Source organism: Microcaecilia unicolor, chromosome 7, assembly GCF_901765095.1.
Source record: "Microcaecilia unicolor chromosome 7, aMicUni1.1, whole genome shotgun sequence".
Taxonomy (NCBI): Eukaryota; Metazoa; Chordata; class Amphibia; order Gymnophiona; family Siphonopidae; genus Microcaecilia; species Microcaecilia unicolor.
Window position 1 is genome coordinate 113,833,753 of NC_044037.1, and position 22,167 is coordinate 113,855,919.

Genomic DNA, 22,167 nt, shown 5'->3' on the forward strand with positions numbered 1-22,167 from the left:
TCGGCCTAGGTCCAAGGGCTCACGACCAAACACAACTTTCAGTTTCAAAATATATTCTCAAAAGTGTACCCTGTTTTCAGTTTGAATAGGCAAGTTAAAATAAAATTGCACTGAAATCTGTGCTTTTTCCAGGATCTGGTTACAGATCAGTGCTAAATTGTATAATTTAAAAGAGTGCTTTAGTTGGAAGTGAAGAAGGTACCTATTTTTTATAGTCTGTTAAAATAAAAATGCACACACATTGGTTCCTAAGTGTTATATTAGCACAACTCATGCAAAAATTGCACCTAGATTGAAGGTGCAGACATTACAGGGATAATTCTGTAAATAAGAAACTAACATTTACACGTGCATTAAGGTGTAACCTGTGTGTTTTAAGTAAATAATTTTTCTTAATAATATGATTTTTCTTAATAATATCTTTTCAGTTTGTAACCTATAGTTGGGTGAGGTTATCCTGAGTTTGATTTCTGAAGTGAATTACTGCTAGAGCCACAGTGTGGGACAGTCCTGCTAAGATGCCTTTAGCTGATATTCAAAATTTTATGAACTGACTCTGTCCTTCTTCCCTGTTGCAGGTTAGGGTCGGTACATTGAACGGCCATAGAGAGCCACTGCAGCTCGTGGCAGTTGATGAAGACGGGAGGTTAGAGGTGTTTGAGGAAGCAATACAAAAATGCTTGAGGAGGGAAGAAATGAAGAGCTACCCTGTCTGTCTCATCTCCATTGCTGGAGAGCAATGCAAAGGCAAAACATTTCTACTGAACTACCTGCTAAGGAGGTTACATAGAATGGTAAGAGGAGGGTAAGAGGAAGAGGTATTGGAAGGGAGAGGGTGAGGAGGTAGAAAAGGCAAAGATTCAAATTACTGAGAGATGAGATGGAGAGAAAAATGGATTAGAAAGAGGTAGGAGAGGTTGAGGGAGAGAGACAAAGGAGTAAGAGGTGAATAAACCAGCATTGCTTACTGTATTTTCTACACAGGAACAAGATGCTTGTATTCAAGTAGGGATCCAGAAGGTCTTGGAGTGGCCTGCACAGGCCTCTGCCACTGGGGGTATGTGGATCTGGAGCACTCCTTTTCTTATAAGCCAAGATGATGAGAAGGTAAGGTGGGAAAAAGTGCAAATTTCCACATCAGGCCTCCTCCACTTAGCAACATTATAGTCCTATGTAAAGGAACTTGCTGTCCCACAATTAATGAAAGCAGAGTCCATATTGTCTTCATTGGTCTCACTATGCATAAAACAAGGGAAGTAATCAGAACAGGATAAGCTTGTACTTTTTGGTTAATCCCTCAGCTGAAAACTGTCATTGATGGCAGGGAAGGATATTTAGTGGGGGGTGGGGGGAGAGACAAAAAGGAAGTGCTGCACGGCAGGGGGTCAGAGGGAGAAGAGGCTGTATGGTAGGCATAGGAATTGCTATGGCAAATGTCACCCCAAAAATTTGCTTTGCCACCCTATTACAATCCTAACCAGAACTAGCATCTCCGAGCTGGTGTCTTAGGTCCATGTCTCTGATGCTGGCACCTGCAGCACCGAGCCACAGAGCATCTCCTCCTGCACTACACTGGCTGGGAAATATAATTGAAAGCTGCACTTTAAATTCGGGGCTCCCGTACAGAACCCTGTGAGGTTCGAACAGCATCTGTTTTAGCTGCACTGTGTCAGCAAGAAGGTGTTAGATGCATAGGAGGATGGGGCAATATATGGAAAAACAAAAAGGCTCTACTATAATGATGGGCTACATCTTTCTTTGCCAGGAAACAGGATCCTTGGGGAGAAATTCAGACAGTGCTTTTCTTGGCGTTTAAACTAGGGAGTGGAGGTGACAATTACATTCAGGAAGTCACCCCCAGCAAAAGCGTGACAACAGAGGGGCTGATAAACTTAATATTTAAAAAACCTAAGCAACTTGTTCAAATGGAAAGCAATGAGCACAGATGCTCAGTTTAAGTTAAAAGGTTCAATATTTGCAAGCCCTGATGTTTGAATCAGACTTAGATATTGTTGCTATCACAGAGACATGGTTCAACAACTCCCATGAATGGGGCACAACTGTACCAGGCTATAATCTTTTTAGGAGGGATAAGGCAGGCCGAAGGGGTGGAGGAGTGGCACTTTATGTGGAAGCATAGTAACATAACATAGTAAGTGAGAGCAGATAAAGACCTGAACAGTCTATTCAATCAGCCCAACAGTCACATTCATTAACAATTCATAATTAAATCAACAATGAACATATTATATACTTGACCATGGTCTGTCTTTGATGTTTCTGGGACATAGACCGTAGAAGGCCGCCTGGCTCTGTCCTTGTGCTCCAACTACTGGCGTTGCTGTCAAACCCACTCCAACCTATCCGACAATATTAAAGCGACTGAAATGCAGGGAACTTAGGGAAGGGAGGAAGTGATATGGATTGTCCTGGAAAATAAGACGGAACCAGTATCTACAGTCATCTACAGACCTCTGGCACAAACAGGAACTGGACAAAGATCTCTTAGATGATATCCATAAGCTGGGATTGGAAGGGGAGATGCTATTGCTGGGAGATTTCAGCTTGCCTAGTGTGGATTCGAATGTCCCAGCTGCAGAATCAGAAAGAAGCAGAGAGATCATGGATTCTGGCCAAAGTGCTCTGCTCAGAAAAATGTTAATGGAACTCATGAGGAAAGGGGTAATGCTGGATCTGGTGCTCACAAATGGGGAACGTGTTTCTAATGTCCTGATGGGTGCCCACCTAGGTAATAGTGATTATTTTTGTTTTTTTACATTAGAATTTGCAATAAGTATTTATATAAGAAATACAAAAAAGAAAAAGTTGAAATCCAAAAGCAATAATTCAAATAAAACAGAAAACAATGAAAATAACCATAAGTCAAATTTAAAGTCCATATCTAGGAGAGAGATGTGAGTAATTACATCACATGTAATTACTCCCACCTAGGCAATAGTGATCACTGTACAAAATGGTTTGGCATAAGAGCTAAAGTGGGCTGTGGACATACAAGACTCAAAGTACTAGATTCCAAGCATCCTGACTTTAGTAAAAAGGCAGAGTACCTAAAGAAAGAGCTGATGGGATGGGTAGACATAGGAGAAGTGGAAGGGCAGTGGTCCAAGCTGAAAGCAGCTATTAATAAGGCTGCAGATCTTTATATTAGGAAAGTAAAGAAAAGCAAGAAAAAAAGGAAACCTATATGGTTCTCCAAACAAGTGGCTGATAAAATAAAGGCAAAAGAGGCAATTTTCAAGAACTACAGAAGAACACAAGAAGAGGAGCACCGAAAAGATTACAACCCCCAAATAATCTCCAAGAATATTGCCTCTTCCCTTAAAATAACCAGGGAAAACCTATTGGCAGTACAAGGAAAAGAAAGCCACAGAGAATCCCCCTTGTAGTGACATACAATCCACAGCTAGAAAAATTGAGAAGAATCATAAAAGATCTACAGCCACTATTCCAGGAGAATGAACTACTGAAAAAAATATTTCCAGCCCCACCAGTGCTGTTCTTCCGACAGCCACCCAATTTAAAACACAAATTTAGCTGGGGAGGAGAAGATGAGTGTTTGAGCCTGGGTTGAGAGTGAATGAGTGGCTGAATCTAGGTGCTGGGGGTTATGATTCTTAGGATGGTGGGTGAGGGCAAGAAAGGAGATGTAAGGAAAAGAAAGGGTAAAAAAGTTGAGACAGGATGGAGGGAAAAGAAAGAAAGGGGAAGGGAGCATACACCCCAATTCCACTCCATAATATACTTGTCCACATACACCACATGCATACACCAATCCCACCTACACACTTGTAGACTTCCTACAGTCACTCATAAATTACACAGCATCCAGTCAAACACCCACCAATCCACCCCTCAAAACACCATACCCAGTCACTCTCCATGCAGTCTCATCCCCACGCACACACATAAAAACTCAAAACACAAGTTAGAAGATTAGAACGTGCGTGGAATAAAAAGAAAGATGGCCCCACACTTAACGCTTGGAAACAACTTCGAAGAAAATATAAATATACCATAAGACAAACCAAAAGACTATATTACAAAACTGAAACTGGACCAAACTACAAGGACACACATAAACTCTTCCAACTCGTGAATAAACTACTAGACACCACACCAGTCACAAACAACAGTAAAGACACACCAGGAGCCGACAACCTCGCGAAGTACTTCAAGGAGAAAATCGTACAACTGCAACTCAAAATACCTGTCAGCCCCATTGAATACGCTGTACTCTTAGACTGTCTAGACCGAGACCCTGGAGTATACCCAGCAGATAGAACTTGGACCAAATTCGAGATACTATCGGAGGATCTCATCTCCCAAACGCTTAAAACATTCGCCAAATCTCATTGCAAACTAGGCATATGCCCAAAAAACTTTATGACATTGGCGCCTCAACAATTTATAACAGACCTAACGAAACACATGAACTTTATGCTACAAAACAGACTCTTCCCGAAGGAGAAAGGAAACATTCTACTCACCCCCATACCCAAAGATGCAAAGAAAAATGCGAGTGAGCTAACCAACTATAGGCCAGTAGCATCCATTCCCTTAATAACCAAAATAACAGAAGGGATGGTGACCAAACAACTCACAAACTATTTAGACAAGTTCTCAATACTACATCACTCCCAGCCAGGATTTCTTTCTAACCACAGTACTGAAACAGTACTAGTTACGCTCATGACTAAATTCAAACAAATGATAGCAACCGGCAAAAACATACTACTTCTACAATTCGACATGTCTAGCGCCTTTGACATGGTTGATCATGGAATTCTACTACACATCCTTGAATACTTCGGTATTGGAGGCAACGTTCTCAATTGGTTCAAGGCGTTCCTAACCACACGCTTATATCAAGTGACTTCAAACTCGATTACATCAGCCACATGGACACCTGAATGCGGAGTTCCACAGGGATCCCCCCTTTCACCGACCTTATTCAACCTAATGATGATACCCTTGGCCAAACTACTATCAAACCAAAACCTCAACCCATACATATACGCTGATGACGTAACGATCTACATCCCATTTAAACAAGACTTAAAGGAAATTTCCAGTGACATTAACCAAAGTCTACATATCATGCATTCATGGGCAGATGCATTTCAGCTGAAGCTTAATGCAGAGAAAACCCAATGCCTAATACTCACCTCTCAACACAACACGAACAATGTTACCACCATCAACACACCAAAACTGAACCTACCAATTTCAGACACCCTAAAAATTCTTGGAGTTACCATAGATCGGCACCTAACACTTGAAAGTCACGCGAAAAACACGACCAAAAAGATGTTCCACTCAATGTGGAAATTAAAAAGAGTAAGACCATTCTTCTCAAGGACCGTCTTCCGTAATCTGGTACAATCATTGGTACTCAGTCATCTAGACTATTGTAATGCGCTTTACGCTGGCTGCAAAGAGCAAATACTCAAAAAACCTCCAGACAGCCCAGAACACTGCAGCTAGACTCATATTTGGAAAACCAAAATATGAAAGTGCTAAACCCCTACGAGAGAAGCTACACTGGCTCCCACTCAAAGAACGCATCGCTTTGAAGGTGTGTACCCTAGTTCACAAAATCATCCATGGCGATGCCCCAGCCTACATGTCAGACCTGATAGACTTACCACCCAGGAATGCTAAAAAATCATCTCTCACATTCCTTAATCTTCATTTCCCCAACTGTAAAGGTCTAAAATACAAACTAACGCACGCATCAACCTTTTCCTATATGAGCACACAATTCTGGAACGCGCTGCCGCGCAACCTAAAAACGATCTATGAACTAACCAGCTTCCGCAAACTACTGAAGACCCATCTCTTCAACAAGACATATCACAAGATCAACAAATGTGAAATCCCCCACATGTATCCAGAACTGTCTTATAATGTTTTCTTGTTATATCACTGTTATGCTTTATCATTATCATGTAACCCAAAATCCTTCTGTAATACCAAATGTCTATTCTCTTCTTATTTCCACTATTCATGATGTATTGTAAGCCACATTGAGCCTGCAAAGAGGTGGGAAATGTGGGATACAAATGCAACAAATAAATAAATACATACTTCCTTGCATTCATTCAGGTACACGCACACTGAAATCACCACAACAATGCATTATGATTTTCCACATACAATATGGAAATGCTTTATTTTATATGTTGAGGTTAATCGGGCTTCCATCTTCAATCAGGCCAGTTATGGCTAGGAAGCCGTTATTGCTGCAGTTTCCTTAGTCCAAAGGGCCTTCATTCTAAGGTTGTTTTTTCATCCAGCATTGCTTATCTAGCTGCACATGTATGGAATGTTCTTCCAATTCAATTAAGAACACTTACAAAGTATGATTTATTTAGAAAGCTTTTGAAGGTTTTTCTTGTAAAGAAATTTTTAACAAAGGTTTATTTGAAATGTATTTGCTTTCTCCTTCTCCAGTGATTGGATTTCCTACTATGTAATCCACATGGAACTTAAATGATTTTTGCTGAATATAAGAGAATATTGGTATTGGTATCGGGGTCACATTGGGGGGAAAAGTTTGGAAAGCACAGATAATTTTAAATCATGAAATGAACTCTGCAAAACTACCAAAATGTGTGAATAAAATTGCCCTTCTGCATACAATTTGATTTCTAAATTATGAATCGTATGTGTAAGGGAATGAGTTTATTCTCACACTGTGGTCTGTCTTCCAGTCCATTTCATCTAAAAAAGCTTCTTTTTTTGTTTTTTTTTACACATTAGTAATCCGCTTTCAACCAAGCAACAACTACTTTGAAACAGTGCATAAGCTCAGCCAAGGTGAAATCAAGATTTTGAGTGTCAATCAAAGAATAACAGTAGGTTATACTGAAAAATTCTGATCCAGTAGGATTCAAAAAAGAGTTTTTGGAGGTGGGATAAAACTAGTTACAATGGAGGAGCCATGTCCTTCCTCCCCATGGGGGGGGGGGGGTGTCCAGATTTATTTATTATTTAATTTACAGCATTTTTATACAATATTACAAAAATCATCAGTGTGGAAAGACACATAAACAGATCTTCATAGTTTTCAAGAAGACAAATCAAATTTTTTTAAAAATCAAAAACGAAACCTCAGAATCTACCAGTGACGAAATTTAACTTGAATATTTGTATCACACACAGGCTCATTTTCGAAAGAGAAGGACGCCCATCTTTCGACACAAATCGGAAGATGGGCGTTCTTCTCACATGGTCGGCCAAATCGGCATAATCAAAAGCCGATTTTGGGCGTCCCCAACTGCTTTCCGTCATGGGGACGACCAAAGTTCACGGGGGCGTGTCGGAGGCATAGCGAAGGCGGGACTTGGGCGTGCCTAACACATGGGAGTCCTTGACCCATAATGGGCAATAAAAAAGGGCGTCTCTGTTTCTTCCAGAGTGGGCCAGAATTACTTTGAACCAGTGGGTCCTCGATGTGGTGCGAGAAGGTTACAAGCTAGAATTCTTCTCTCCCATCACATTTTTTCTGGAGTCCTGCTGTGTATCTCGGGCCAAGAGGATAGCTGTTCTGCAGTGTTTGCGAGACCTGCTAAGGATAGGGGCTATCGTGTCTGTGCCTCTCGAAAGGCGCACAGGTCTGTACTCCATCTTCTTTGTGGTTCCAAAGAAGGGAGGGGCTTTTCGGCTTATTCTCGATCTCAAAGTAAACCAGTTTTTGCAGGTTCGTCACTTCCACATGGAGACATTAAGGGCAGTTATTGCTGCTGTTCAACCAGGCGAGTTTTTGACGGCTCTCGATTTGAGGGAAGCTTACCTGCACATTCTCATTTGGCAGCCCCATCAGAGATGTTATGTTTCTGCTAGGTTTCTGCTAAGCAGGCTGAGGAGAGGCTGGAACCCACTCTGCCAGGGCTAGGGAGGGGCTGGAGACTTCTCTGCTAGGGTAGCTGGGTGGGACTTGTTTGCTATTGGTCAGCTGGGTTTAGGATTTGCTGTAGCTTTAGGATTCTCCTGCTGTAGCCTCTTATCTGTTTTCTTCTGTGAGCTGTTGCTCTGTGCACTGAAGGAATCTGTCTCCCTTCTTTTGTGTTCCTAAGTGCTGGCTCGTCAGCATTTTCTCTGTGTTCCGTTTTGTATTTGTTTGTCTCAGCTTGTGGTTAATTGGCTTTTCTTTGCAGCTGGGCTGTGTTCTCTGGTTGACAGGGCAGTGTGTGCCTTCTGTGATGTGTCAACTTGTTTGTTTTAGTTCGGTCTGTTGTGGTTTCACCTCCTTTTCTGGGGTTAGTGTGCTATGTTAACCCCTCGCTCTCTGTATTTGGCTGTGTGGGTAATTTGTACCTAAAGTCTTGCCTTTTGCTTAGTTCTCTGTACTACTGGATCCTCTCTGGTCTGTCTTGCCTATCTGTCTGGTTCAGCTTCACCTGATACTACTGCTGCCTTCTGTTGGCCTGAAGTCCTGCCGGCCGCCTCAATCCAGGGGCTCAACTCCTGGGGGGCAGTGGCTAAGTGCAGGTGAAGTCTCTAGAAGCTGTTCCGGTATCGTTGTCCCTGCTTTACCCCGTGAAGTCCTGTTGTTGCCTGCCGGTTCCTGTGGCTCCGCTTCTGGGAGTTGACTGCAGCCTACCCTGCTGGTGCAGGCCGAACGTGTCCTGAAGTCCTCTACCTTTGAGGAGTTTTGCACCTCTCCTCGGGAGCCTGGTGTTCTGAGTGAGTACTCTGTGGTTTATTAATTTTTTCCCTAGTTGTAATTCGGTCCACCCCAGGCCTTTCCTAGATTCCCCTCCTGTTCACGGCCTGGGCCCAAGGGCTCACGATCTGGGAGCTAGTGACCAAAGTAACAAGAGATTTCTCAGATTTGCGGTGCTGGGTCAGCACTTCCAGTTTCGGTTCCTTCCTTTCGGAATGGCCACTGCCCCACGCACTTTTTCCAAGGTTATGGTGGTGGTGGCGGTGGCATTCCTGTGGCAGGAGGGGATTCGAGTGCATCCATATCTCGATGGCTGGCTGATTCGGGCGACAACAGCAGAGGAGAGTCGAGTGGTCACCAACCAAGTGATTACGGTGTTGGAATCCTTAGGTTGGGTGGTCAATATGGACAAGAGTCATCTGGTTCCTACTCAGAGTCTGGAGTATCTTGGAGTGCAATTCGATACAAAGCGGGGGAAGGTGTTTCTCCCCGAGGGGCGAAGGATAAAATTGCTTTCTCAGGTACGGACCTTACTGAGTCGTCGCGCTCCCCAAGTGTGGGACTATGTTGAGCTCCTCGGTTCCATGACGGCGACCTTGGAGGTCATTTCAGGGGCAAGGGCTCACATGCGGCTTCTTCAGAATTTCCTTTTGAGCAGATGGTCGCCGACGTCGCTGCATTATCAATGACGCCTTCCTTGGTTGAGCCGGGCCAGGGACATTCTCGCGTGGTGGCTCCGGTCAGCCAATTTGCAGAAGGGTGTTTCTCTGGCATCTCCCAATTGGGTGGTAGTCGTGCCGGATGCCAGCCTTGTGGGCTGGGGAGCCCATTGTCTTTATCAAGTAGCCCAGGGATCGTGGACCCCTCTCGAAGCGACTTGGCCGATAAATCGTGTGGATTTGTGAGCAGTCATGAATGCGCTGCGGAGTTTTCAGGACCTTCTGCAGGGGCAGGCGGTTCGTGTATTCTCGGACAACACCACGACGGTGGCCTACATCAATCAGCAGGGGGGCACTAGCAGTTTTCCCTTGGCAGTGGAAGCTTCTCGTCTTCTAGTATGGGCGGAAGCGCATGTTCGGAGTCTGTCGGCAGCGCACATTGCGGGTCAAGGCAATGTTCAAGCGGATTTTTTCAGCTGGACTCTTTTGGATGCAGCGGAATGGACGCTGTCGGACGCGGCTTTTCGGCTGATCTGTCAACGTTGGGGAAGACCAGTAATGGATATCATGGCCATGGCTTGCAATGCCAAAGTTCCCCAGTTCTTCAGCCGCAAACGGTAGCCATGATCCGCAGGATTGGACGCTGTTCTCCAGCCATGGCCGGAACAACAGCTACTGTATGTTTTTCCTCCGTGGCCTCTGATAGGGAGAGTTCTTTGCCGCATAGGGCGGCATCGGGGGCCGGTCGTTCTAGTGGCCCCAGACTGGCCCTGATGGCCGTGGTATGCAGATCTCGTTTGAACACTCTCAAAGCCACCATTGCGACTTCCGGTGACTCCCAATCTGCTGCATCAAGGGCCAGTTCAGATGGAAAATCCCTCCCACTTTGTTCTTACGGCCTGGCTATTGAGAGGCGGCAGCTGAGGAAGAAGGGATTTTCAGGACCAATCATTGCCACTCTTTTGGGGGCACGGAAGCAGTGTACTTCAGCAGCATATGTGAGTGTGGAAAGCTTTCTCGGCGTGGTGTGCTTTGCGTGCTGAATCGCCTTTTCGGGCGGACATTCCGGTTATTCTGGAGTTCCTTCAGGATGGCCTTCAAAAGGGATTGGCATATAATTCCCTTTGAGTGCAGGTGGCCGCACTGCATAGAGGACAGAATTTTGATCAAGAAGAAAAGAGTTTGGGTCTGGAAAGTTGACCAAACTGACGTACTTAACTGAGGAGGGGAATAAGATGAAATATTGGGAATAAAGGACAATGACTGGAGAAGAGAGGTAATTTTATTAGTGAAAAATAAAGCATGGGCCTCTATAGTAGGAGCCAAATTGCTCACAGTTTTTGATTGTGAATTTGCCAGTTGTTGGTAAACTGAATAAAGCAAGAGGGATTTGATGATTTAAGAAGTTGAGTGGAAATAAAGTCCTTCTTGGCTTCAGTAGCCCCAAAATATGATGACCTAAAGAGTAAATGGAAGGAGTATTTTCGGGGGGGGGGGGAGGGGGGGAACTTCCTTAGCATCATTAAAAGTATCCCTTTGGTCTTGTACATTGCAGTTTATAGAAAATGCTGGTACTGGTCTTGCAAAGAGCATATTTCTCGCTGGCCAGGGCATATAGAGTGTGTGGTACAACATCTCACCAGTGCCTAAATGTGTTTACACTAGAGGAGATCTGGGAAATGTATTTTGGTGATGCCCCCATATAAGATCCTATTGGGGTGCTTTTGTTAATTTTCATAATGTAATTCTAGAACGACACATTAATTGCACTTGGACACTTTTAGGATGGGAGAGGAATTTAGGGGTGTTGGGGAAAGGGACAATGATTATTGATTCAGAAATCTAGGGTGGTTGCCTTGAAGTGACTACTTAAGAACTGGACACAGGCAAACCCGCCTTCATATTGGGAATGGAGGAATAGGCTTCTTAATCTTTGTTGGAATTTCAAGGAGTGAAGAATCTTCACAACTGCCATAAAAAGGTTTTTAAATGTTTGGGAATGTTACATTGTACTAGGTCTGTTTGAATTCCAAATGTATAAATAGCAAGAAAACTCACAGACTCACAAATGACAGACACACAGCAATTATAATGGTAGTACAGACATTTATTAACAGATTAAATATACATCACCAAGCCCGGCTTTATTCTAGGCCAACTTCAGCTGGGGAGTCCTTTTCTTTTTTTTTTATTCAATATTTTTATTGAAAATTTTTTATCATACATATCCTTAAAGCCTTTAACATATACATTCTTACAGCTTCGTGACCCTCCCCCCTCCCTTCCCCCCTCTGTTTCCCCCCTTCCAACATTCTTCCCAACATATATATCATGGCTTTATTATATCCCCTTTTATTATTCATGTAAGTGAGAACCTATTATCATAGACACTATTTACCAATGGCGGGACCATCAGCTGGGGGGCATCTAAGTCAGTTCCAGAACGGGATCTCCATTCTCTGTACTTGTCCCATAGTTTGAAGAAATGAATTATTTGTCCATTTTGAATAGCCGTCATTTTTGACATCTGGTATAAGTAGTCCATTTTATGGACCACCTTTATCACTGGTGGAGCATGTGGACTCGACTCTTCCATGATGAATCTAATGTTATCTTGCTCGCTACCAGGAAAGTGGAGGCTAAATGATGCAGTGCTGTTGATTATTCCTGGGGGTCGAAAATGTAGCAAGCAATGATCTGCCATAGCTGGGTATTCTCTTCCCAGTATTTGTCCAAGTTGTCTGAGCAGTCAGCCCAATAACTTTTTATTTTTGGGCAAGACCACCATATATGTAGCATGTCTCCCACTGCTTGACAACCTCTGGGGAGTCCTTTTCAATGATTTCCTATTCACTAGCTTCCCTTCCCTGTCAATCCAATTTCTCTCTCATCTTCCAGCCTACTTCCCCATAATCCCATCATCTGCCATCAACTGCCCCTCTACCCTTTTACCTTCCCTCTTTCACTGTCTATTTAGTTTCTTGCCTCTCGTTTCTTACGTAGTCATTCACACTCTCTCATTGCTGTGTATCTAGACTCTGGCCCAGATGCACTAAACTTTAACGACCCTTTAACAACCCTTTTAATGAAGAATTTTCGAACCCTTGGCATGCATTAAAGGCCATTTTCCGACCACGGTAGCAGAAAACAAAAACAGAATGTAGATGAGCAAATTGTGTAGAAACCCCATAGATGCATCAACGTTTTCCGACTACCCTAACGCAGGAAAAGTGCCGGAAAGCTAACGACAGGTCTGTCTATACCTGTCATTAGGGCTATCCGACTAAAAACTTTAATGTAACAAAAAAAGCGAGGGGGCGAAAACGTGCGTCAGGGGCGTCATTTATTGACGCCCGAAGTCGCTGCTGCTCCCCGCTCCCTCTGCATCACTATAAAAGTGAAAAAGAAAAAAAAAAAAGGTTCGGGAGGGGGCAAAGGCGCTCGTCAGGAGCGTCCTTTATGGACGGTCTTGCCCCCCCCCCCCCCCCGCCCGTGGTCGCCGCTGCTGCTCCCCGCTTCCTCCGCCAGCATTAAATAAAAAAAAACCAAAAGTCGAAGCTTTAAGAGCCCCGGACCCCCTCCCTTCCTGTCTCTCAACTCTTTCTTTCTGCACACAGCTCTGCCTCCCTCCATCCTCCGCCCCTGTGCCCCCCCCCCCCGCCACCCCCCCTGAGATCGTCGCCGTTCCCCCCCCCCCTCCACCGGGCCCCCCCCCCCCCCGCATTACCGGGCCCGTGCAGCGCCTCTCACCTCTGTTTAACAGGAAGTGCATCCGAGAGAGCCGGAGGAGTGGACGCGGCAAAGGGGAGCGGGAGCAAGGCTGCCTGTGAGAATGAATGGCAGCACTGACGGCGACGGGTACGGGTGAACACAAGAATGCTGCAGGGAGTCAGGGACCTAGGGCAGGCAAATTGCGAGGGGATGTTGGGTGGGCCGTGGCGGGGGGTGGGGGTTATGGGCGGGTGGGGGGCAAGGAGGGCTGCCGGTCGGGGAGAGCAGGAAGGAAGGAGGGACGGTGGGAGAGCTCCCTGGCTGCTGCGCAAGCCCTGCGTTTGTGAGGGCAGCAGCCAGGGGAACGTCAAGATTAAGCCTCCCCAAGCCTCTTATACGGGGCGCCTATGGTTTTTTCTTTCTTGAGAGAGAGAGCCCTTTGTTAAACATTTACCAACACAACAATGGCTAAACAGCACATGACTCATAGTCAGAGCCCTTGATTCCTCATGTGATGCTCCTTCTTTGTAATTTTCCAGTCCCCAACTGTCATTAACCACAATAGAAGCTGCATTCTGTTTTTCTCTGTCTTTTGTAAAAGTGCTGACCTCCAGAGTCTCTGCAAGAGCTGGGCAAAGCTGTACAATTTCTGCTTTTAAATAGAGGTCATCTACAGGTCAGATTCCACACTGATCCTGCCTTCAGACTCCTCACATTCCTCCCGTGGATCAGTAGAGAATCTCTACATCAGAGCTGACCTCACAGAATGAGTAGTACGTTTGAAAATACAACAAGTGAGTTCACAATTCCATATAGTAAGAAGAACTAGCACAATGAGTACAACCAAGATAGGATGAAAAATATTGTTCAATACTGCTGTGGCAGAGGGAGACCATCCAGTGAATGTCATACCAATGATGTTCAGAAGGCTTCTGAGTTGATCAGACATTTTCAAAGTGTTTAGCACATGCTGCGGTATTGATCGATTAACAGTATCTAAATATTGTAGCATCAGGGGAACATTTACAGCTTTCTTCAGGGTTAAATCAATAAGCAGGAAGGGGTTCTGTCTCACTTCCAAATAATCATACATCTGCTCATGCTTTTGGTGAGTAATATTGTAAAGTATGTACATTTGATTTCCAAAAGCTATGGATACATTGTGAAAGCAGTGACTAATAGATAGGTAACATGTAACATTATTGATTTGTACAGATTGTGAAGATATTATTCAAACTGTACGGGTGGCAGTTTGAATCACTTCTGTGTAATAATCAGGTAGTTTTCCAGGCACATAAGTTAATGGCATGTTGCAGTAAGCAGGGTTCATACATGGGGACTTGTAATCTGTATACTTGGTTACTCCCCACATCATCAAAAGTCTTGTTAGTATTCCACTGAATCAGCTTACCATGCAACTGGGGTTGGAAAAACTTGTCTCGTAGAATTAAAGGCATAGTATAGTATTTGCACAATGTGACATACGGTACAGTCCTGTTATAGAGGACAAAATGTACCACGCACTGATTCTGGATAGATTGAGCTTCTTTTTCTTTAGGCAATACCCAGATGTCCTGGAAAATATTAAAAATTTGTTGCCAAAGTTCTGGATTATGTATATACAACTGTGTTTAAAAATTGTCTCTCTGCATTATGTAATACAATTTCTTTCCTGAACAAGCAGTCCAGTTAGCAGCTTCTCATATTTTCCAAAACCTTTATTTTCTGCCATGCGTGGGTATAGTATTTGTCAACGGCCAGCAACTGTTTTTTAATTTCCTATACCACGGAGTTCCAATCTGCCTGCAACTTTAGGGCAGTAGCCAGTTTGCTTCCCAATTTCTGCATATGATTAAAGTTTCTGTGTCTATAGAATTCATTAGACCCATCTCTGTACCTGCTTCTCCCAACAAAGTGTCGTATTATGCTCTCTTGAGATGGCACCCTGGTATATTTGGCAAATCAGGAAAAGTAACGGTTTATTGTACCATGGCCACCTGTGAGTTAATTCTGGTCTTAATACAGGTAGGGTAAGGGGACTAAAAAAGAAGACAAGGCTGAATGACCCGTTGCAATGGAGCCAATGCAACAATGTTATGTATGACTAATTCGTCTAAAGCCCACTATAGGGGTACTATTTGTACACACCAAGGTGTGAAACATAGGAAGAAAGCAACTACCAGTACAATTGTAATGCAGAAGTAACTCACTCATCTGTTCTATGACATGGCGTACCGCTTGCGACTGATGGCACAGTGTACAGTATCGTGGTACATATGTAAGGAACATTAGTCATATTTACAAAAGTAACATATCAGTCTCTCCAGCCCACCAATACCCAGTTTTCTGTCCAAATTGCCCTAGCCACCCCCTGGTATAGTCCACTCGCATCTGGAGTACTGGGGAGCCAGGGTCCAGGTATAGTATCGTGTTGGTGATGTTTTCCCAGGAGGTGCTTGAACCCGTTTATTTGCCATCAGTGTACTTATGATAGTATGTGTTGAGTCTACATAAATGGAGGAAGTGTAGGGATTCCCCAGGGATCCAGGAAAAAGGACCCATGCATTCATTCCCTAGAAATGAAAGAAAAACAACAGACATCACTATCTTAAATACACTCTTTCCCTGTTCAGTGTAACAAGCTCATTCTGACCTGTAATGGCTACGACAACAGTGTTGTCTCCTCCGGCTGCGACCACCTCACCCTCCAAATGGGGGAGGGGGAGTCAAGATTCAGATATTTCACCCACACTTTTGCTCCATCAGCCACCCTTAGATCCGAAGCCAGACTCGCCCCATTCTGTAAGAGAAAAGGAAGGGACAAAGCGCGGCAGGGGCATGGCATGCAATGAAAAATAATCTTTGCCACAGATCTCCAGCAGAGAAAGAGAAAGGGACATTTGAAAAGGACAGAAAAATTGCCTGCAACTGTCCGCGAAAATCAGCATCAATCACCTAGTAAGGTAATGCCCTGTTTAGCAAGGGAGGACCGAATTTGTAATTGGGCATACCAACCAGGGGGAAATGCAAGAGCAAACCGAAGAGGCAGCATATGGGGTTGCATAGTATACAGCAATCCTCAGGGCTATAAATATCCAGCCCTGCTGCATCAAGAGTGTCACGCAAAGGCAGTTTGGTGGTAGGAGTGAATTCCTTCAAAAAGGCGGTAAATCCTAATAAATTAGAAAAAAAAAAGGAGACAATAACTGAACAGTAAAGGTAGGAAACTCAGTGAGAGATTGATTTAGTGCATAACAGAGGAGTATCAGTGGCAGTAATGGGTTTATTGTTAAGTTCCATACATGCAACAAAAAGGTGTTGAGACCATTTAGAATAATTAGAGGTGTGTTTGCGCAACTGCTTTTTCAACAATCCATTTAGCCATTCAATGAGACCAGCTGTCTGTGGGTAGTATGGGATATGGTAAACCCAACGGACATGGTTCTCTGTAGCCCATTGTGAAATTGTTTAATTTTTGATGTGAGAACCGTTGTCTGAGTGAACCTCCACAGGATAATCATAATGGTAAGCTATATCCTGTAGAAGGGCAATTGCAACAGCAGCAGTGGGAGCTCTCTAATGGTGAACAACGAAACCACTTAAAGTGTCTACAGCAGTACAAATGTATCTAGAACCTTGGTAATGAGGAAGAAGACCTACAAAATCAATCTGCCAAATTTGTGCAGGTAAAGTACCATGTTTCAGTTTATCATGGGCAATGGCAGGCAAATCAAGATGCTTTAATGTGCTGACATACAGGGCACTGCTTGATGATCGTGCTACACTAGTCTTTTGTGTGAGATGGATACCCTTCTCTGAGATGTCTATTTTGGAGGTGACACCACTGTGGAATGGCTTCTTGTGAGGCTTCAAGTTCAGGTGAGGGAACAGATGGTAGATTGGCAGTGTAGCGTTTAGCTGCTGCATCTGCATAGGAGTTGTACAAGGATTCCATATTAATTTGGTGAGTGTGAGCATCAACTTGATAGCTAGTAACAATTTTGGTGTGTACCAGTTCACAAATTTGAGCCCAAATTTCCTGTCCCCACACTTTTTTACTTCTAATACTCCAATTATGGGCCTGCCAGAGTGGCAACCACACTTCCAAACCATTGGCTACTGCCCACAAATCGGTGTACAGATAGGCTTTGGGAGATTTACTAGAAATGACCAGATGAGCTGCATGAAGCACAGCATACTGACTACTATTCAGCCTCGCCAGATTGACTCAGCTGCAGTGGCGTACCAAAGGGGGGGGGGGGGCGGTGGGGGCGGTCCGCCCCGGGTGCCAGTGGGGGGGGGGTGCTCCGCTCCCGCCGCCTCCCGTGGCCGTTCCCGCGGCGCCGCACATTTAAAAAACCGGCGAAGCAGCGCCTCGTGCCCTGCTTGTAAAAAAAAAAAAAAAAATCAAATCTCCTTCATCCTTCTCCTCCTCGTCTTGACGTCGACTCAGGCCTTCCAATCTGATTGGAAGGCCCGAGTCGACGTCAAGACGAGGAGAAGGAAGGAGATTTGATTTTTTTTTTTTTTACAAGCAGGGCACGAGGCGCTGCTTCGCCGGTTTTAACGGGACTGAGGTGGGGAAGGAGAGGGGCGAAAGGGACTCGGGTGGGGGTGTTTAGAGGGGAGAAGGGGACTGGGGTGGGGGTCTCAGACAGGGGAGGGGGAGGAGAGAAGGGGACTGGGGTGGGGATCTCAGAGGGGAGAAGGGGACTGGGGTGGGGGTGTTCAGAGGGGAGAAGGGGACTGGGGTGGGGGTCTCAGACGGGAGGGGAGAAGGGGACTGGGGTGGGGATCTCAGAGGGGAGAAGGGAAGGAGAGGGGAGAAGGGGACTGGGGTGGGGGTGTTCAGAGGGGAGAAGGGGACTGGGGTGGGGGTCTCAGACAGGGGAGGGGACTGGGGTGGGGATCTCAGAGGGGAGAAGGGAAGGGGAGGGGAGAAGGGGACTGGGGTGGGGGTGTTCAGAGGGGAGAAGGGGGCTGGAACTGGGGGCTGAAAAAAGGGGCAGAGAGAGAGAGAGGGGCATTCTAGATGGAAGGGGGAGCGAGAGGGAGGGCAGACCCTGGATGGATGGGAGAGGGAGGACAAATGGTGGATTGAAGGGGCAGAGAGAAAGGGCAGGCAGTGGATGGAAGGGACGGCAGAGAGGGCAGACACTGGATGGCAGAGAGAGAGAGAGAGAGAGAGAGAGAGTGAAGACAGATGCTGGATGGAAGGAAGATGGTGAAAAGAAGATGAGGAAAGCAGAAACCAGAGACAACAAACTGTAAATAAAATATATTTTTTTATTTTTTTTTGCTTTAGGATAAAGTATTGTAGATGTGTTAAATGTTTATAATAGAACATGTAAATAAGGTAATCTTTTTATTGGACTAATTTTAATACATTTTGACTAACTTTCGGAGAACAAAACCCCCTTCCTCAGGTCAGGATAGGATACTGTAACAGCACTATACTGTACTGACCCGAGGACGGAGGTTTTGGCCTCTGAAAGCTAAATGTATTAGTCCAATAAAATGGTATTATTTTACTTTCTATATTTGTTTTATTTCTATTTGTTAATTTGTAAAGTGGTGATTGGTACTTGTTAGGGGTTTTTTTTTCAAATTTACATCTGCTGTCTTTATATTTTGCACAGTACTAGGGGCCAGTTTCTGTTTCTGTGGTGTTGCATTGTATGCAGAGTCTGGCATTGGGGGTTCAGTTTAATTTTTGTCTAAATAGAAAGTTTATGATTACTTATTCTATAGTGGATTAGGGTGTATCTGTGTTTGTGAAAAAGACATGGCTTTCAGTTGGCATTGACTGTGCAGGATCTACGATCTGTACTATTCTGTCTGGTTTCGTTTTACAATAGGTGAATTGATGTTCTAGTGCTCACTGTAGTGTTTAAGATGCTTTCCTTTTCCTTGTGTGACTTGTAGAAATGACTGCTTATGGTATGGTAGAATTGCTCTATAGGTCCTGAGTGTTTTGTATTCTCGGCATGCCTAGTACTGGATTTGGGGGGGGGGTGTTAAAAAATGACCGGCCCCGGGTGTCAACTACCCTAGGTACGCCACTGCTCAGCTGCTGTTGGATTGTGGGACTGAGGGCCACAGATCTCCATAACAATTTTGGCTGACCTTTCAGGGATTCTATACTGCCTGAGGTTCCTAGTTTATTACCAGAGTACACGCTCTAGAACTACTTATATAAAGTACTCCTTACACCTTTAATATCTTAAACTTGTTTTTTATTTTATTACTTGTGCCTAATACCTCTACCTTCAAAACTCACATTCTCACATTGCATTCAACATATCTCACAGTGTCTTTACATGTTCCCTTGTTAATTAATTAACCATTTAAGTTCTATATTCACTTTTCAATACAATACATTTACTATACAGCAGTTTCTCTGCCTTATTTCAGAACATTTTCAAATCAATGTCACAGGTTTAATTGCGTTCCAGCATAGCCATTTAGAAATACAAAGACACTTGGGCTTTGCATTTAAGGAAATGAACGGAGTAAATCAGTATAAACATTGATAGACATTTGAACTGGGATTTAAGAAGAATATCAGAAGTACATCGGAAGACATTGATTTGAAAATGTTCTGAAATAAGGCAGAGAAACTGCTGTATAGTAAATGTATTGTATTGAAAAGTGAATATAGAACTTAAATGGTTAATTAATTAACAAGGGAACATGTAAAGACACTGTGAGATATGTTGAATGCAATGTGAGAATGTGAGTTTTGAGGGTAGAGGTATTAGGCACAAGTAATAAAATAAAAAACAAGTTTAAGATATTAAAGGTGTAAGGAGTACTTTATATAAGTAGTGACCCTTCAGGGAACCAGGCATTCTTACATGTGTGTGGGGTGAGATCAGCATATTGGACTTCCCAGTGTATGGGTGAGGCCAAAGTATGGCAGTGTTCTTCTCAGGGAGCGTTTCCAATATCAGCCTGCTGATGTAGTTTACTGATACCAGCTATGCCATTCGTTGCACGTTCCTGAATGTACCATTTCCATTTAACGATACTACTCTCTTGAGCGTGCCTTATGCTATGGCTTTTGGGGGTACTCGAAACCCAAGTTATGATAGGGATCTCCGGGCACATCTGCACCTCATGCCCAATGGTCATAGCCTCAGTGTCCACCAGAGCCCAGTAACAAGTGAGTAGTAGTGACTCAAAAGGGATGTATCGCTCTACTGCATTAGGCAAGCGTCTCATTCAGAACCCCAATGGAACACACTTCCCTTGCTGCATTTGCCATAAGCTCCAGTCTGCATGGGTGTGAGAGGCAGTCACTTGTAATTTGACTGGTCCATCTCTAAGGGTTGGTGTATACACAGAAGAAACAAATCTCCGCAGGATATACAGTATGCAGCAAAACAGCGAAGATGACCCAAGAATGAGTGGACAACGCTCCAGTCAGTAAAACAGTTTATTAGAGGATGATCAAGACTTGACACAGCTGTGTTTCGGCTGGCTAGGCCTGCATCAGGGGTCTATTAAAATAAACATTAGAAATATACAAATTTAAGAGTGGTGTTCGCTCCGCGTCTTTTCCCTTTATGTGGCACTCTTCTCACTTGATAATTCTCTCGATAAGATCACCTTTCTTTCTCTTCACTGTTTTATACTATGGGTTTCAGAAACTTCCTCTGTCAGTGCATACCACACATTGGTTCCAGAGACTACTTCTGGTTATGCACACTAAGCTTTTCTAAAAAATGTCTTTACAAAACCCCCCATATCTCATGACACTACCTTGCAGATAGTCATGATAATTGCTCTTTAAACTTGAGCAAAGTATTCATTATACAGTTGGTTGAAATGTGCACTTTCTTATTTTGGGCTGCTATTCAGATCACACAGGCTAATTATTCTTAGTTAATAGGGTTTTATTTGTTTTGACGCAGAATCCTTAATATTTACGGATTACATTTTCCTGTTGATTTTATTCACACACAGTTTTTGCACCACTTGGGTGCATGGAGCGCACGGTTCATTTTCCCTATACAGTTGTAATGACCAGTAAGTTTAACCCCTTTGTTTCTTTTGTTTCATAACATATTTGAATATATTACAACTTGACTCTTCACACAGAGCATTTAAAAATTTTTTTTTTTTTTTTTACCACAGAATCCCTACTCTTCAGACATAAGTACATATATAAGTATTGCCATACTGGGGCAGACCAAAGGTCCATCAAGCCCAGCATCCTGTTTCCAACAGTGGCCAATCCAAATCACAAAAACCTGGCAAGATCCAAAAAAAGTACAAAACATTTTATAATGCTTATCCCAGAAATAGTGGATTTTCCCCAAGTCCATTCAAATAATGGTCTATTGGCTTTTCCTTTAGGAAGCCGTCCAAACCTTTTTTTAAGCTAACCGCCTTTACCACATTCTCTGGAAACGAAGTCCAGAGTTTTATTACACGTTGAGTGAAGAAAGATTTTCTCCAATTCATTTTAATTTTACTACATTGTAACTTCATCGCACGCCCCCTATTCCTAGTATTTTTGGAAAGCGTAAACAGACGCTTCACATCTACCTGTTCAACTCCACTCATTATTTTATAGACCTCTATCATATCTCCCCTCATCTGCCTTTTCTCCAAGCAGAAGAGCCCTAGCCACTTTAGCCTTTCCTCATAGTGAAGTCGTCCCATCCCCTTTATCATTTTTGTCGCCCTTCTCTGCACCTTTTCTGTAGTCACACCGCTCCTTAAAAAACTTTCACTGGACCCTACCTGCCCCTCTAGCTATCGGCCCATCTCCCTCCTCCCTTTTCTCTCCAAGATACTTGAACGTGCTGTTCACCGCCGCTGCCTCGACTTCCTTTCATCTCGAGCTATTCTTGACCTGCTCCAATCTGGCTTTCACTCTCTTCACTTGACTGAAACGGCACTTGCCAAAGTCTCCAATGATCTGTTACTGGCCAAATCTAAAGGTCTCTACTCTATTCTCATCCTCCTCGACCTATCTGCTGCTTTTGATACTGTTGATCACACCTTACTCCTTGATACATTATCCTCTCTTGGATTCCGGGGCCCTGTTCTTTCCTGGTTCTCTTCCTATCTCTCCCAACGTACTCTTAGCTTATACTC

The 22,167-nt window shown here is 43.9% G+C and overlaps 1 protein-coding gene across 7 annotated transcripts in view; it reads left to right on the top strand.

The window, feature by feature from the left end:
* The window catches only part of RNF112 (ring finger protein 112), a 196,990-nt gene that overhangs the window by 91,567 nt on the left and 83,256 nt on the right, over positions 1-22,167 (top strand). For all 7 annotated transcript variants that reach the window (XM_030210178.1, XM_030210177.1, XM_030210176.1 and 4 more), the window contains 2 exons: positions 579-794; positions 985-1,107. In XM_030210178.1, coding sequence (XP_030066038.1) covers positions 579-794; positions 985-1,107 — 339 coding nt within the window. The remainder of the gene's footprint in view (positions 1-578; positions 795-984; positions 1,108-22,167) is intronic.